Genomic DNA, 18,253 nt, shown 5'->3' on the forward strand with positions numbered 1-18,253 from the left:
AACTGGCATTACCCAGTCTACTCTACTTGAGTGTGTGCAGTCTATAAGGTTAAAGCTGGCTTAACTTAAGATAAGCATTAGTGTTTTGTGGCTGAATCTGTTCTGCTGCATCTGCTCTGACGGGACTGAGCACCTATTAAATACTTTGAATATCACCCCTGGGTGGCAAACTGTCACTGTGGGGCTCCTTCCAGAGAAACGCCAACAATGTGTTCACCTTCACCTCCCTATCAAGAGCCCGAGCTAAAATTCAGCCTTCAAATGACCTGCAGCACATGGTAAGGGGAAAAATAAGCAGAGTAGGGAGGTGCAGCAGTTCTGAGTGACACCAGCCTTGCTGAGCCTACTCCTTGGTGTGCATAGTGCCTGTCCACCCCGCAGCACAATTTGTGGGGTAGGAGACAAGGGAGCCCCAGCAGGCCTGCAAGTCCCTGGTGAAGAAACAGTCAATAACCCTCTCCTAAAACCCAGTCCAGAAAGTGATCTTTGGCCAGAGAAGGAAAGCCTTTGGGGCAAGAACCTCCTAGGCTTAGAAGAAAAAGGAGGCAGCCTCAGGTCAGAGATCTGGAGTAAGAGGGTGGGGGAGTCCCATGCTGGAGGGGACAACAGGGGCACATAGGGCAGAGTTTAGTGCCCAGGTCACTAGCGGAGAGTGCCCAGTGATCTCCATTCCCAGACAGAGGTTCAGGTTGCAAGACTCTCCAAGAATTCCTAATTCTTTCTATTAATCTTCTGCCTGGAAGATTAACATAAACCATTGTCCTGTGTGAAGTAACTGATATTCAGGATCTCAGTTCTCACGCGAATCCCATGAGGCTGGATCACCTCCCCCGTCACTTCCCACAGTTGCCGCGGGCTTGGACCCACATCCGGCTGGGGGTGTTCCTTGGGGACACTTTATGCCGCTCACTCCCTGTGCCAGTTCGTCCTCATCCAGCCTGAGATGGAGACAAACAGCTTCGACATGCGGCCCGCCCAGGAGTCTAGTCTCAACCCGGGTGCAGCCCCCTAATTGGCTTCATTGTGGCCGATCGCCAGTGAGGGTTTGTTCTGCGCTGCCTTCGGGAGCCTTTAAGATCTAATGAGTGTGTACCCACCGGGCTGGGTGCTGCTCGATGTCGCCCCTCCGAGCCCTGCGTCCAGCTCCAGCAGCGCGACCAGACCTCGCGCCGGCTAGGATCCGGTCAAGCGTCTCGCACCAGGTGCAGTCCCCCAGCGGACTGTCAAGTCCCCGGCTGGCCCATCCACACCACAGCCCCGTGACCCGAGCACCGCTTCCACGCACATGACGCCGGCCAGAGCCGCAGGCAGCAGGGCTGTCAGAGGCTGCTGAGGACCCTGGCGCCTTCGCTTAGGAGGCAGCTTAGAGGGAGGAAGTGTATCGGAGCGGGGCTGGGCTGGGGACTCGCACCCTGGCTGCCGCGCTATGGAGGAGCAGCTGGACCCCGGGAGGAAGGCGCTCCAGGGTCAAGCTGGAAACCTAGGACTCAAGGAAGGGAGGATCACGAGTTCGAACTCACCCAGGGGTCATTAGTGACTCAGCGACACCCAACCTCAGAATAAAACCTGAAACTAGGGCTGGGGGCGCAGCTCTTCCAGAGGCCCCGGCTTCGTCACTGCCACTGGGAGACACAGGACCAGGCAGCGCTGGGGGAGGAGGCGCTTAGCACTGCCGGGTGGGAAGCGGGGGCTAGTCCGGCAGGACCGGTGACGGCGGCGTGGGGTCCCGAGGAGAGGCCACCCACCTGGTGCCGGCCCGGGGGCGCCGGGCGCCAGCGCACAGAACAAGAGCAGCAGCGGGCAGAGCAGCGGCGTGCGGCCACGGCGGCCGGGGCAGCCGGGCATAGCGGGGCGCTCGGGGGCGACTGCGGTGCACGCGCCGGTCCCTAAGTGCAGCTGTGGCGTCCGGCGACAAGGACGGCAAGGTCCGCGACCCAGGCCAGGGGCGAAGTTAAGACACAGCAAAGACGAAAGAAAGAAGAAAGAAAGAAAGAAAGCAAGCCGGGGGCGCGCGGGGCCGCCTCCGCCCCGCCCCGGCCCCCTCAGGCTCCTATCTCAGTCCCGCTGGGCTTCGCCCCGCCCCCTCGAGCGCCTACCCTCGCCCCAGTCAGGACTCGGCCCGCCCCGTCCAAACCTCCTGGCCCCGCCCCACAGGCATGCCCCCGCCCTCCTTCCTGCCCTCTGCCCCGCCTTGGCGCCTTCGGGCTCCTATCCCAGCCCCAGCCGGCCTAGCCCCGCCCCTCCTCGCCCCGCCCCCAGTTTACTCCGCCTCCTTTCCCTGCCCGCTCTGCCCCTCCCCACTCCTCGTTCCTCCTGCCCCGCCCTTCCCCGCTTCTCGCTCCTCCCAATCCCGCACGCCCCGCCCCTTCCCCTCCCCCCCTCAACCTCGCACGCTCCGGCAGCAGCTCTGCCCATGCCCCACCACCTACCTCTCTGCCGCCCTCTACTCATCGGGGCCCCTCCTCGCCCTGCTGTGCATGGCCCCCTCCCCGGCCCTCCCCACTCCTTGCCCCACTCCGCTTTGTCCACTCTCTTAAAGCCACGGATGGCGACTGCGCCTGCGTGCTGCCTTGGCGCCCTATGCCGCGGTGTGGAGCTGGGGGTCCGTCTCGCGTGCGCCCTCTAGTGTCCCAGAGAATTCGCGGTTCAGAATTTCTGCCTGGCTAGGACCCAGAGCCCTGAGTGCTACCTCAGGCAGCCGCTGCTCTGAGAAGCGATTGGGGATCAGCCGCCGGCTGCAGCTCTGGGTCGCTGCAGGGTCCGCGTCCAGGCCGCCTCCGCGCGTGGCCAGACCGAGTTCTCGTGCTCCCCCCGCCCCCCGTAGTCCCGTGTCCATAGAGACTGCATCTCTCTTAACATAGCGGTTTATTTTGCTCTTTAAATTGTTTATAATTAGAGAAACCATGTGATATTTAACCTTTTGTGATTTATTATCCTTAGCATTATGGTCTCAAGATCTGCCCATTTTCCTACAAATGACTCAAATTTATCCTTTTTTATGACTGTGTAGTACTTTATTGTGTATATATATTATGCTTTAATCGTTTGTTGTTGAGCATATAGGCCACTTTGTGATTTAACTGTGGTGAGGTGTGCAGCTATAAACATGGGCATGCATGCACTGATGTAGTTCAATGAATTTAGATCTTTCAGGAAAGTACTGAGGACCTGAATCAAATCAAAATAGTTGCACTAGTTTACATTCCCATCAACAGTGTAGAAAACCTACCCCCTGCCTTTGTTATTTTCTGAGTCCTTGATAACAGCAAGGTGGAATCTCAGTGTTATTTTGTTTAGATTGTATCTTTCTAATGACCAAAAATACTCAAAATTTTCATGTATTTTTTTGGCCATTTGCATTTCTTCTCCAATGTATTTAGATAGTAGTCTTCTGACCGAGGAGGGACTGGTAAAATTTTTGCCCATTCTGCAGATTTCCCCTCAACTGTGTTGGTTGTTTTCTGTGCCATGCAGGAGCTTTTTAATTTGATATAATCTGGTTTGTTGAGTCTTGGTGTTATCTCTTGTGCGACTGTGGTTCTTTTTCAAAAGTCTTTGCCTATGCCTCTATCTTCAAAAGTTTTATCATTTTTTCCAGTAAAGTCAGTTTTGTGTTTTTATATCTAAACCTTTGATCCATCTTGATTTTATTTTAATACGTGGTTAGAGGTATGAATCCAAATTCATTCTTCTGAATGTGGATAACCTGTTTTCCAAGCATAAAAAGGCTAGTATACATTATTGTCAAAAATCAGCTGACCCAAAGTGCTTGGGATTTATTTTTCTGCATCCTCTATTCTATTCCATTGTTAATATATCTGCTTTTGTGCTAGTACTGTATTGTTTTTAATTACTGTAGCTTTGTACTATAACTTGCAGTCTGGATTTGTAATGCTCCTGCCTTGCTGTTGTTGCCCAGGATTGCATTGGCTATTCTAGGCCTCTTTGGTTCCATATACATTTTAGAATTATTTTTTCTAAGAGAGAAAAGCTAATGGTATTGTGGTGGGTATTATACTAAGTCTATATATCTTATTTTTGTAACATGGCCATTTTGATGATGTGAGTTCTCCTTATCAAAGAACAGAGGCTGTCTTTCCATTTTCTGATGTCCTCTTCAATCTCCTTTTTCAGAGTACTGTAGTCCTCATTTTCCTTGTAGATGTAGAGATGATTCCTTGGTTAGATTAATATCTAGCTATCTTTTTTTCCTGAAGCAACTATGAATGGTGCTGTTTTCCTAATCTTTTCCTCAGTGAGTTCATTATTGGTGTACAGGAATGCTATTGATTTTTGTGTGTTCATTTTGTATCCCAGTACCTTGCTGAATATTTGTTTTAGTTCTAGGAACTTCTTAGTACTGTGGTACCTTGGTTTATAAACTTATTTTGTCCCACAGTTCTGGTCATGAACTGAATTGGTTGTGAACTGAATCAAATTTCCCCATAATTTCAATGTAAATAAAGAATCTGTTCTGAACTGTGTATGTCTTTAACCAGACAAATGTGAAAGTACAATGTAGTAGGAAGAGAGAGAACACCACCTCTTCTTCAGGTAACTTACCACATGAAGGACTAGAAAGTGGGTGGGGAGGAGGTTATTGTTTAGAGGGCGAGATACCCTTCAAGAGTTTCCTTTCTTACCTCTTAGACACAGGGCCAATTCTGATGAAAACTTTGTCACCTGTATTATCTTATGCAGCATGAGACATCATGTTATAGTTCAGGAGGTTCAGCACTCTGTTAAATTTACATTGGGGTGGTGCTTCTCAAAAAAAATCCTGGCACTTATTCCATCTTTCCATAGTGAATTTTATCACATCATTATTAATCTCCTCCCTGTCTTTCCCTTCCTCAGTGGATGCTCCTCAACAAGTGCTTTCAACAATGCTGCTCACTCTGGAGTTCAGCAAGTTTTCTCTCTGTCAGCTCCTCCTTATGGTTCTTGACACCTGCTCTCTGTCTGCACCATTGATGTCCACATTAACAGAGCCAAGCCAAAAACTCATCTCAATAGATGCAGAAAGGAGAAGAGGAGAAGAATTCAACCAAAAAAGGGAACAACAGGTTAGCCTCATTAATGAATACAGATACAAAAATCTTCATAAGATACTGGCAAACAAAATGCAGCAAGTTATCAAGAAGGTTATATACCATGACCAAATGGGATTCATCCCAAGGATACAAGGATGGTTTTATATATACACACACATATATATATAAAATATATATGTGTGTGTATGTATAAAACCAAGAACAAAACCAAGAACAAAAATCACATCCATAGATGCAGAAAAACCATTGGACAAAGTTCAAAGCACGTTCATGATGAAAATGCTAGAGAAAATTGAAATTACATGGCCTTTATCTCAATTTGATAAAGGCCATCTATGACAAGCCAACATCATACTAAATGGTTGAAACCCAAAAACTTTCACTCTAAAACCAGGAACAAGACAAGGATGTCCACGATCACCACTCTTATTCAATATAGTTTTGGAAACATTAGCCAGAACAGTTAGACAAGACCAAGAAGTAAAAGGAATAAGGATAGAAAAGGAAGAAATTGTATTATCATAATTTTCAGATTATTTTATACTATACAAAGAAGACCCCAAAAACTCAATCCAAAGACTTCTGCATTTAATAACTGAATTCGGTAGCATATCTGGATACAAAATCAACACTTAAAAATCAATAGCATCTCTATGCACAATCAAATTTACTGAGGGGGAAATTAGGGAAACAATATCCTTCACAATAGCATGCAAAAAATAAAATACTTAGGAATCAATCTAATGGAAATAAAAGACTTTTACATTGAAAACTAAAGAACTCTGAAAAAGCAAAGCAAAGAGGATATTAGAAAATGGAAAGATAGCACTTATTCTGGATAGACAGAACCAACATAGTGAAAATGGCCATACTTCTCAAATTGTTATACAGATTTAATGCAGTACCAGTCAATAGCTTATCTCACAGAATGAGAGAAAATAATCCTAAAATTCATTTGGAACCAGAAGACACCTAGAATAGCAAAGGCAGTTCTGGGCAACAAAGGCAAGTCAGGGAACATCACAATTCCTGCACTGAAACAGATTAGAAGATGCAGAAACAACTCCAAACACACTCAGCCAGCTTATCTTTGACAAAGATGACAAACACCTTCACTGGAAGAAAGCCTCTTTAATAAACAATGCTGGATAAACTGATTTTTCATATGCCAAAGATTAAGCCTAGACCCATATCTTTTCCTATGCACTAAACTAAAATTGAAATGGCTCAGAGATCTAAATATTAAAAACAGAAACGTTAAGTCAGCTGAAAGATAGAATAGGTAGACATTGGTGTAGGCAAAGACTTTATGAATGAACTCCAATCACATAGAAACTGTCACAAAGAATCAACAATTGGGATCTCATCTTATTGAAAACCTTTCACACAGCAGGAGAAACCAACAACAGAGTGAAGAGACAACCCACAATGTGGAAGAAAATTTTACCAGCTATCCCTCAGTCAAAGGACTAATATCTAGAATATATGAAGAACTTAAAAAAAAATCAGACCTTCCAAACTGAAAGACCCAATCCAAAAATGGGCTTCTGAGATGAGTACATATTTCTCAGGTGAAGAATTAGAAATGGCAAATAAACATATGAAAAAAATGTTCGCATCATTCATCATTTGAAATATGCAAATTAAAACAACACTGAGATTTCATCTCAGTCCAGAAAGAATGGCTACTATGAGATCAACCAATAACAAATGCTGGCAGTGTCATGCAGAAAAAGGAGTTCTTTTGTACTGTTGGTGGGAATTTAGATTGGTACAACCACTGTGAGAATCAGTGTGGCGATTCCTCAAAAACTAAAACTAGAGGTTCCATTTGATCCAGCTACTCACTTTCTTGGTGTCTTTCTAAAAGAATTAAAAGCATCATACCACAGTGATATAGACACACCCACGTTTACAGTGGCACAGCTTGTAATAGTCAAACCTTGGAAACAGCCCAAACTGATCATCAACTGATGAATGGACAAATAAGATATGTGTGTTTTGAAAAATCTACAAGAGTACTACTCATCCATAAAGAAGGATAAACTTGAGACATAAAAATGTCTAGAAAGCCAAATGGATTCACCTTGAGACCATACTCTTAAGTAAAATAAATTAGGCACACATGTTCAAATATTTCATGGTTTCTGTGATGTGAGAAACTAAAAGTGGAAATAAGGACCAAAATGTTTATTAGATATTGGCAAATAGGAAGAAAATGTCCAGGTGAGACAGAGAACAAGGGAGGGACAAGAGAAAAGAATAGGAGGAAGAAATTAAAGAAAGTTTTTGTAAATAAGGAGGGGAAGAGGGTTCAAGAGAAGGAAGGGGGATGGGAAAAATGAAGCAAGATATATCATGTACAGGTACCAATTCCCTATGATGAATGTTAGCATTATGTATATCTAAAATGTAAAAGATAAAAACATTTGTCACTTGTTGCACTTGTAGAGGGGTTTTCTTGCAGTAATCACTGTGCAGTTTCCTCTGTCAGGTGATATCTCAGCAGGTCTTCTTTGATGATTGTGTCATCAGTGCAGTCCCTGAATTGTGAGCCTCTTCCTCTGGGCTGAACCTTTTCAGCACCACGCCAAGGTGGGGGTCGTAGATTCTCTGTGCATACAGGTGATGGCAGTAGCAAAAGGTTCACTCACTCAAGCGGAAAGCAGCTTGTAAGGGTAAGAAAAATTTCTTTCTTTCACCTTCTGTTCTATCAAGGTTGCGAGAGTCTTCTTCCCTCAGTTCACTGGCCTACATACTAATCTTTTCTGGATACACCCTGAAAGATGCACACCTAATCTCCTAGATGTCTTGTCTAGTCAAGTTGACAAAAAGAGTTAATTTTTAGGGGAAAGAATTAGGAAGGTTAGAAGTAGGCAAGGGCCAAATCATCAAGGCCTCATTCATGGCCAGGGAAGGAGTAAGGATTACATTCTAACTGGAATATGATGCCACAGAGATGAAATACCTTCATCAGGGGCATGCTGTGATCTGGCCAATCTCTGGCTTCAGAGGTGAGAGGGATCCTGAGATGAAATACCCAGCAAGCCATCCACTGAATGTATGGAGATAAGACATACATAGAGAACTCTCAGAACATGAGAACTACAAGGGGGCCTTACAGACCGTTTTATGGATGAGAAAACCAAGACCTGAAAGGGCCAGTCTCAGTTTTATTCAGAGAGTTAGTGATCAGGGCAAAAATATCAGAGCCTAGGTCTATTGATTCTCAGTGACACCACTCCCTAAAGGAAGAAAAAGTCCAGATCCCAGTGCTGACTGGAAGAAAACCCTGGGAATTGTGATCTACTTCTGTAAACTTCCCATCAGATTACTAGTTCCTCCAGACTCTAGCACAGCCTAAAGCCAAGGGATTCAGTTAACTTACCCTTTTCTGACCACTGGGCAAAGAATCTGACTTACAGGTTTCCTGTTTCCTGGGTGTGGAAGTAGCAGACTCTGGCACTAATGACTGATCTAGAAGACATGAAGGGAAAAAAAAAGGAAAGATAAAGGCATAAAGAAGATAGATAAAGGGTTAAGAGAGAATTAAAAAGAAGATGGGAGAAAAAGGAAACAACCACCTTCCTACTCCTTTGTGGCTGCAAAATACAAAATCAAAGCACCATGATAGTTCCATTTAAATTTCAGTCTAAATTTAATTGTGGGCCTCTGAACCCCCTACCCCCCAATTTACTCAACTGCCTGCCTGTGAGTAAGGAGGCTTGTTGGTCCTGATGCCTTCTGGAGCTTCCTCCTCCTAGCCTCAAGCTACAATTTGTAGCTGATTGTAGGTCTTTGCCTCTGTCTCAATACCAAATCACCTTAGTTCATTTCTGAAAAGGAATGTTGTTGGGGCTTGTGTCTAGATGCCCTGCCCCAGAGCCTTGTGTAGTCATAGGTGGGGATTTTAATTTTTTTTATTTTGAAAAGAATAAAACCAAGTGAGGAAAAAAAATACAAAATAGGGTCATTCAACAACAAAAGGATGTATATAGTACATAATTTAAAACTACAATACAAGGTGATCTACAATGGTTACCATCATGTCTCTTGTTATCATTAGTAGAATTGCCCATATCATCAGATACATTAAAATTGAACATAGCAGTATGGAACAAAATCAATAAAAACAAAACATTAGAGACATTATAGGACTTCAAAAGCGGGTAATAGTCAAACCAGAATGGGTATCATAGTGAACCTTATTGTCTTCAGAGTAGTTGCCTATACTATCAGGCTTGATACTGTCGAACAACAGATTCGAATAAAATCATTGAAGACAAGACTACAACTGAACAAGACAGATTCAAATAACATCAGTCAGAACAAGGCAGTGAAAGCAATACAGGATTTCAGATTAAGTTAATAGGAGATTTAAAATGTTTACTGTAGCATATCTTGCTATCTTTGGGATAGTTGTCTATGCCCTCAAATCTAGTACAAGAAGACAAACGAATATAACCAAATATAACCAAACTAAACAGAGCGATGAAAGCAACATGGGTTTCAAATCACGATACAAGATTAACAATGTCCTCTGCCTTCCCTGGTTAGACAATTCCTCCCCTTTCACTTTCCCAGGGTGTATTGTACATTTTGTATCCCACTAACCCCTTTAGTTTTTAGGTTAGGGAGGCAACCTGCTATTTACATAAGTGGTTTTGAACCTTTTTACCCCTGAGCTTGGTCTTACGTTGTATCCATTTACTTAAAAAAGCCTCAAGGTCTTCCTGCTTTATAGCTGAGTAGTTCTCCATTGTATAAAAGTGTTATGTCTTTCCAAGTGTGTTTAGGGGTGTTAAAATAGCTGACTATATTAATGTTTTTGGATCATTGAACACAGCTGTTTGCAGTCTCTCTGTTTGAATGTCTACTTTGTATTCTTTGATACTGTGATTTGAGCAACTATTTCCAAGATGATAATATGTAATCTATTAACAGGTGATTTCTTACTGTTATGTTTTTTTTTTGTAGTTCTGTATTATGTGTAACCTTACACTGCTTTGTTTTGTTTTGTGTTTTTCTCTTTTTCCTCTTAAATAAAAGAAAAGTGTTATGTCTTTCTAACCAATTTGCAGCTGTTTGGCAAGCTACCCCAACTTTTTTCTGGTTCCCTGTCACATAGAGCATTATTTTCTCACCTTTGACTTTCATTCCATAAACCCTCTTTTAGGTTAAATATATTTCTTATGTAGAGCACATTGATGAACCCTATCTCCTGATCCACTCTGCCTGTGTTTCTTTTTATTAGTGTATCAAGGCCATCCATGTTAGCAATTATGGCCAGTTTTCTCTGCCTCATCTCTGCCATGCTATTTTTCTGCTATTGGTTGTCTACTTTTCCCCTTCATTCCACTGTCTGCCCCATTCAGTAAACATCCTCTGTTGCTATTCTTGAAACCATGGTCTTGTTTTCCCTCTCTCCCTAGAATGTCCTTCAGTATTTTTTGTGGGGTTGGATTGGTGGTCATGAACCTCCACAGTTCCTCTTTGTCATGGAAGCATCTTGTTTCTCCATTAATTTTGAGAGATAGTTTTTCAGGGTACATCAATCTGGGTTGGAGGTTATTTTCTTTCAGGGCTTGGAATACTTTGCTCCAAGCTTTTCTTGATTTGATGGTTTGTGTTGAGAAGTCTGTCATGATTCTGATGGGTTTTCCTTTATAGGTGATCTGTTTCTTTTCTCTGACAGTTTTAATATTCTGTTCTTGTGTTGGATTTTTGGGATCATTATTATTATATGTCTAGGTGTAGCTCTATTTTGGATATAGCTGGCTAGAGTTCCGTATGCCTCATATATCTGAATATCATTTTCTTTTCCTATGCTTGGGAAGTTTTCTTTAATTATTTCTGTAAATAGCCTTTGTATTTCATTTGTATTTACCCCTGCTTCTTCACTCACATTTTTTATTCTTAAGTTATAGATCCTCTTGTCATCTTCTAGCCTTTGTATTGTTACTTCATGGTTCCTTGTTATTTTTTTTTTAGAATAACAAAAAATATTTTACTAAAACATAAGATTTACAGAAGTTTCCAGACAAGCCATACAAAATGGTCACAAGCTTTTTTGAAGGAGGGAATCTATGCTTGACTGCAAAATCACAATGTTATTAGTGAGAGCTGTGAAGTTGTTAATGTTTCCCATTTTGGTTTGAACATTCAGCTTGTCCATCTACAGTGTCTAAGTAAAGCTAGACTTGGCTAGAGAGCATATCTTAAAAGAACTGGTTAGCTGCTTTTTTAACCAATGCATTAGATCACCATAAAAGTGGGGGTGGGGAGCCCATAAAATTTTGAAACTACCTTTCCTCTCAAAAAATAAAATAAAATAAAATAAAATAAAGAACACCCATACCCTGCAGCTAACCTTGACAACTATCTTCATTCACAGTGCTTTATACTTAAAACCATGATGGGGGAAATGAATAAAAGCAGAGGGCCACTGCTTTTCAATGTTTCACGACAATCTGAATGAAACTTCTAACCTCTGCTCATGCTTTACAACAGTGAATCAGGACAAGACATAGATTTGCTAATGTGCATTTAATCACCAAAGGACTGAAAATGTCTGGGCTTTTATTCTGTAACGTTTCTAAGACTGTGTCCATTAAATGCAAACAAAAAGGAAGGAGTCTTGCAGAACAGGAGAAGTGACACAAACATGATGATCAGATCGACTTAAATATTATTCACGGCATATAGCCTAGTCCATGCTCTAGCTGTTTCTATGGCTTGGGCTTCGTTGGTCTTCCAATGCTCCACTACATCGTTTGCTAATGGGTCATCTGGATTAGGAGCACTTAACAAAGCCTGGATCGATAGCAGAACTGTGCGGATCTGCAGTGCTGGTGACCACTTATCTTTCAAAATATCTAAACATATTCTTCCCAACTTGTCTACATTAGGATGATACATTTTGGTCATGAAACGTACTTTAGGTGCTGCCATTGAGTATTCTTCTGGCAGAAATAGTTCAAGTTTAAAAGTCCCTCCTTCTAAGGGGGAATCCTGGGGACCAGCAATGACCACTTGAAAATAATGGGCATTGCTCTCGTCTGGTTCTGCTTTAATCCCAGGAACTGGCTCTGCCAGCAAATGCTAGGTTTCCTGGGCTGCCACACCTCCGCGCTCCAGCCCAGGCGGAATCCGATGCTAGGCCACAGTCCCCACTGCGAGTCTGGGCCACACCGTGATTCCTGTGGCCTGCAGCTTCGGCTGGGGTGGTCCGGGAGCCCGCAGCCCTCCAGTCCATCTGGGCGCCAACCAAGCTGCATTCCCGCCCGGTTCCTTGTTATTTTTAGGAGATCTTTCCTTTCACGATTGAAAGCTGCAAACCTGTCTTCAAGGTTCGATAGTCTATCTTTAATTTCTTTCAAGCAGTTTTGCCAGCTTTCAATGGAGTTTTTAATTTCCTGGTAGTCTCTTTGAATCTGTTTCATGTATTCTAGATTTTTAAAATATTCGTCATTGAAGATTTCCCTCCTTTTTCTATGCCCTTCTATTCTTCCATCTATGTCTTCTTGAGAGGTACTTAGCACTTCTTTTATTATTTTTCTTATATCTTCCTTTACTTGTATTAGAATTTCTGTTTTTAGTTCTTTTACAATGTCACAAAGATAATTTTTCATGTCAGATGCTCTTTTTTCAGGCACCACAGGTGTTAAACCCCTGATCTTCTCTGTATTTACCTTTCTTGGGCTAGTATTGTTTGAGTTGGGGGTTGGAGATTTCTTTTTGTTTCTTCTCTTGTCATGTTTCTGGTTGCTTCCAGAGGAGTGGTTAGTGAGAGTCCTCAACACTTCCTGTATTGGCTATGATTAGTCTGAAGCACGTTGGCTAGGGATTGCTGCCCTCCTCAGTCTGCTGATGACCACTGAAGTACAAGCAGGGGCAAGGCAGGCTGGACTCTCCCGTCTGAGCTGGTCAAGCACTAGGAGTCTTCACCATGTTAATGTGTGCCGCACGGACAGGGCCAGTTAGGTATAACTTCAGGGAGATCTCGTCCTTGGCTATTGGATTGTGCACAGGGGTGGGACTCAGTCCAAGCAATTTTCACCAATATTCTTTGCTAGGAGTGGCTGACCGAAGTTGCTGCAGTTCTGGTTCCGTGTTCATCCTCCCCAACTCCAAAATGTCATCCAGCCAGTCGCCCTCTCCCATGGGAGGACTGATTTCCCTGCACTCACTGCGAGCCAGTACAGATCTCCAAGCTGAGTGCTGTTCTCCATTCCACCACTCCCCTCCATGATTGCATCCTCCTGCTGAGCCCTCAGGCTCACCATTCCCCAACTTCATTGCAACTGCATGTCTTTGGATTCCAGTGGCTTTTTGTACACAACGGGGCTGGCTCTGGTGAGAGCATGTCTGGCTACATCTTCCTGTCCACGATTTTCTTTTCTTTTTTTTCTCCCCCCCCTTTAGTTTCTTTCTGGGTTGAGAGCTATATCTCCTTCCATCTGGTCTTCTCTAGGATGCTTTATTCCAGCATCTGAGGTATTTCTCTCAGAAAGGCTCTTTATTTTGCTGCTTACTGATCCACCATCTTCCCAGCTCTCATAAATGGGGCTTTTAAGAGGTGACTGTATCAAGAGTGTGTGATGCTGGCCTTAAGTGCAAGATGCTGGTATTAAGGGTGCATTATTACTAAATTAGTCCATTAATTGGTTTGGCATAGTTCTGAGGGTAGATAATTGGAAGACCCCCATAGGTGTGAGTGCTACTTGCCCTAGTGGTGTATAGTTTGGGTAGAATATAAGGACAGAAAGAGGGCTACTCTCCCTGCTTGCTGCTTGCTGCTTTTGCTACCTCCTGCCTTCCACGCCATGAAAATTTTTTTTCTCTTCTGTGATGCCCATATGCAAGGCCATCTTTCCTTGGAGCCAGCAAATTAGGGACTGAAAGTTCTACAAACTTTGAGCCAAAATAAACTTTTCCTTCTTTAACTTCATGTGTTGGATGTTTTGTCTTAGCAATGAGACAAGTAACTGTGGTGGACTGGTCAATTTGTAATGCCCAGATGAACTGAATCAGTGTGGTTATGGGTGTGGAAGGCCCACCTGAGGACTGTTGTCAGCAGCATAAAAGAACTAGAAGGGGAGGTGGAGTGCTGTTGATTCTCCTGAAGTTTTTCAAGTTGATTTTCCAGATATGAACTTAGCTGTTCTCATTGTTGGAGGAGCTTGGGTCCTCACTGTCACTGAGGATGGCTGTGATTCTTTTTTGGGAGACTTCTAGTCCCTACCTTTGCCATCACTTCCTGGCTCCAGTGCAGATCCCTCAGTCTGGGCCACACCCTGCATTTTGCTGGTACAGACATTCTAGCTTCTACCACTGACTTTTGGGCCTTCCTAGGGCAGATCTTGCATACAGACTTGCATGAGACATTGTCGTGGGATCTAGGCCTTCAGCTGGACTCATACAGGACATTGCCAATGGATCCAGGCCCTCAACTGGGTTCTTTGGGTCTATAGTGTGTGGACAGATCTCTTATGCTCTTCTCCATTTGACTCTTTGCATGAATAATATAAAATAGTCCTGTAAGGTATGTGTCCTGTATTAAATCGATTCCTTTGTAAGCTCTGACTACAATAGTAACTGAGGGTGCAATGTAATTGGTCCAGTGTGCAATTTTCTTTTGACCTTATCAATGCTCCATGCAGGTAGTACTATACTGTTACTAACCATAACCCAGGATGTAGAATAAAGAGGAAAGGAAAACTGAAGAGAGAAAAAAGTGAATTAGTATGGAGAGAAGAGAAAGAAGAGAAATCTCAGTAGGTGGAAATTGACAGGTGGTCAGATTCTATAGCAGTTATTTTTATATCTGGAGCAAAGTGCCAGTGTTGAGGGGGTTTGGTAAAGTATTATAGTATTTGTGGGAGCAGTAGAGGGGATGTGAGGGAAGAAAGTGTAATTGGAGATTGAGAGAAGCTGTGAGAATATCTGAATCTGTTAATAACATAGGAGATTAGGACTTGTCAAGTAGGCATGACCTGTTAATTACAAAATCCCAGAACACATGTATGGATCAGTTCCCAAAACCCTTCATACGAAATTCTTATGAAGATCTGAGCAGGTTTTCAATAAGATGACTGAGACCCAGTGTCAGCCTGAGGCTGGATACCGGCACCATTTCTCAGGATTTTTATGTAAAACTTTTTGTGGGTTTCCTTGAGATTTTCCGGGAGATTTCCTTGACATTATGAAAGGCCCCAGACACCACGAAGAACCCCCGTCTTATGATTTTCCTCATCATGGCTCATGCTGCTTTCTCCAGTTTGTTCTGTTACCTTACTTTTCCCTCTTTTACTCAGCCCAAGCTCACTCTGTAGATCCAGTTTCTCCCTCACTCCTCACTCTTACTTTTCCAAATAAACTGGCCCACTGCTTTCTGCCTGCTTTATTCAATTCTTTGTTAGAAATAAGAAAACCTGGAATCCTACTCCAGAAGGAGAGGCGAGAAACCCCAAAAGCCCACTAATGTCTGATTGATGAGACCCTGTTTGAAGGAGCTGTCCAATAACATTTGGTATAGCCAGAGATTCCGATAACACTAATATGTGGGCCTTTAGCATATATTTGGATCCTCTATGCACTAGGTTGGTGAGGGTTGCCCTAACTTGCTCACAACAGTTACCAGTGAAATTAAAGCAGTAGGCCACTGTGTTTTTTCATGGTAGCCCACCCTTGTCCTGCTGAGTGTACTTATTTCCTACTTTTTCTTAGCCTCAAACTCACTCTGTAGAGCCTGTTTCTTTTCCTACTTTTAATAAATATAAAATGTTGCTGCCATTTGCACTTGTCTTGATCAATTCTTTGTTCAGGACAGAAAGAACCTAGAAACCACCTCTAAAATGAAGCTCCAGCGAAACCTGGTAATGTATTTGGCAGAGACAGCCTGGAGGCTTTTCTACTGGCTCCACAATGCAGGCTCAGACCTAAGGAATCTAGATGCAGTGTGTGCTTCATACCGGGAGGCCAGACCAGACTTAGGTCTGCTTGACACTAAAGGCCTGGAAGATGTTGAGAAAAGTGACCACCAGAATGACTCCTAGGTCTCGGCCCTGGCAACAATGCTGAGCAGCGCCTTGGTGTTACAATAGTGTGGGAATCATCAACAAGCAGACAATGAGCCAACTGCACCATGTAGCACAGCTGTCAGATGAGAGAAGTGCAAATTCTTCACCTGAAACAAATCAGGTTGAAGATCTAGCTGACTTTGTGAGCTTCTTCTCAGACTGTGTGTGGGCACTGAGAGATTTTGCCCAGAACCGGAAGTAAATGGACAATCCATCTCTGCAGATACCTATCTGGAGAATTCCTTGAAGCTAAATCAACGTACTGATCAGAAAGACAGAAATTTTAATCTGCTCCAACTCTGTATCTGGAAATTCTTCTGAAACAAGAAATGTGTTATCTTCCATAGCACTGCCTGTGAAAAGAGACAGGCCCAACTCCCGTATGATGATGAGCTGGATTCCCAGTCTGTGCAACAAGTTGCAGAATTCCATTCTTACATCTTCAGCTCTTCCAAGACCAAAACTTTTCCAGGAGGCATCAAGGTCAATGGACTTCATCTAGAGAGCCTGGTGCTGACTTATGGCAGTGCCATCAGTGGTGAGGATCTGTCCTGCAAGGAAAATACTGTTATGCCTTGGCTCAGTTAAAGAACTCAGTTGCAGTGCAAAGTGCCATGTCTGCTACAACCAGCAGATGGAACAGAAGATGCAGTTGCCCACAGAAACATTCCAGGAGCTGCTAGACCTTTACAGTATCAAAGAGAGAGAGAGAGAGGGGAGAGAGAGAGAGAGAGAGAGAGAGAGAGAGAGAGAGAGAGAGAGAGATTAACAAGGTATTCATCAAAAATTCATTTAAAGATGTTAAAAAAATATTTCAAAAGGGGCTAGCAGCCCAGCTAGAAAACAAATGGGATAACTTTTATAAAATAGAAGATGTTATCTTCAGAGTGGTGCTCAACTTTACTCCTACATAAAAGGTTTCTGATGTGGCATGATGGCCTGTTCATTTCTTTAATTTGATTTATTATATACAGACTTTGAAATTTCCTAATCTCAAATGAACTATCTTGGAAACAAGGTCCAGTAGTTGAATGAGCTGATGTTCATTCATTTTTTTATTTAGAGAAAAATAGTAAACATAAAAAGGGGTAGAAATAATACAGAATTTAAAAAAAACTAAGAAATCATTAGTTGATAAATTACATATTATCATCTTAGAAATACTTGTTCAAGTTACAAAATTGAAGCATATAAAGTGGACTTTCAAACAGTGAGAGTGCAAACAGTTTTGTTCAATGATCCAAAAAAACTCAGTAATATGGTTATCTATCTTATACATTTAAACATATATACAGTTATAAACTTTAGAGCACTTTCTTTTCTTTTGTACAATGACAATTACACATTTTGGGTTTTATTACTCCCACAATTCTTATTACTTTTTTTTGAAGAGAATAAAACCAAATGCGACATATCAGAACAGATTCAGTCAAATCAAAAGGATGGACATAATAGATAATGTAAAAACAAAATACAAGGTGATCAACAGTGGTTACCATACTGCCTCTTGGTATTTTAAGAAGAATTGGCAGTTATAATAAAATTGAACAAATTGAACAATAAAGAATAAAATGAAAGCATTGGAGACATTACAGGACTTTAAAAGAAGATAATAGTCAACTGGAATGGGTGTCATAATGATTCTTATTGTCTTCACAGTTTTGCCTATACTTTCGAATTTGGTACTATCAAGCAAAGCAGAATAGGGGAAAAATCAGTCAAAACAAGATGGTGAGGGCAATACAGGATTTCAAATCAAGTTAATAGGAAATCAAAGTAGGTTACTGTAATGTATCCTGCTATTTTTTATTTATTTTTCCCTTAATTAAAAAGATAAAAAGAAAAAAGTAAATAATTTAAAAAAAGGGGATTGAGATAAAAGAGGGCATAACAACAGACCAGCGCAGGTCAAAACATAACCATTTAAGCAAAATAGTGTTGCACCACAAGATATCCTGACATAAAAATAGTTACCATAGTGTCTCTTTCCTTGAAATCCTTGAGTATAACTTCGTATACTGTAGCACCAAACATATCAAGACACTACAAAACCATTCAAGAGAATGACATTATTACAGAGTATTTAGAACCAATTAACAGAAAATGAACAATGGTTTC

General features: G+C 42.4%; 1 protein-coding gene and 2 pseudogenes across 1 annotated transcript in view; 1 reads left to right on the forward strand and 2 right to left on the reverse strand.

Annotated features, from left to right (window-relative positions):
* Adamts7 (ADAM metallopeptidase with thrombospondin type 1 motif 7) overlaps positions 1-2,071 on the reverse strand; it is a 54,937-nt gene extending 52,866 nt beyond the window's left edge. The window contains exon 1 of the mRNA XM_013145575.3: positions 1,746-2,071. Within this exon, the coding sequence (XP_013001029.1) occupies positions 1,746-1,845 (100 nt within the window). The 5' untranslated portion in view covers positions 1,846-2,071. The remainder of the gene's footprint in view (positions 1-1,745) is intronic.
* A 9,336-nt stretch (positions 2,072-11,407) lies between these two features.
* Positions 11,408-13,339, reverse strand: LOC100728490 (ubiquitin-conjugating enzyme E2 N-like; annotated as a pseudogene).
* A 2,571-nt stretch (positions 13,340-15,910) lies between these two features.
* LOC100728203 (guanylate-binding protein 1-like) lies at positions 15,911-17,049 on the forward strand (annotated as a pseudogene).
* Positions 17,050-18,253: the final 1,204 nt, after the last annotated feature.

Source organism: Cavia porcellus, unplaced genomic scaffold (assembly GCF_034190915.1).
Source record: "Cavia porcellus strain 051 isolate PalLab524CR breed Dunkin Hartley unplaced genomic scaffold, mCavPor4.1 scaffold_38, whole genome shotgun sequence".
Taxonomy (NCBI): Eukaryota; Metazoa; Chordata; class Mammalia; order Rodentia; family Caviidae; genus Cavia; species Cavia porcellus.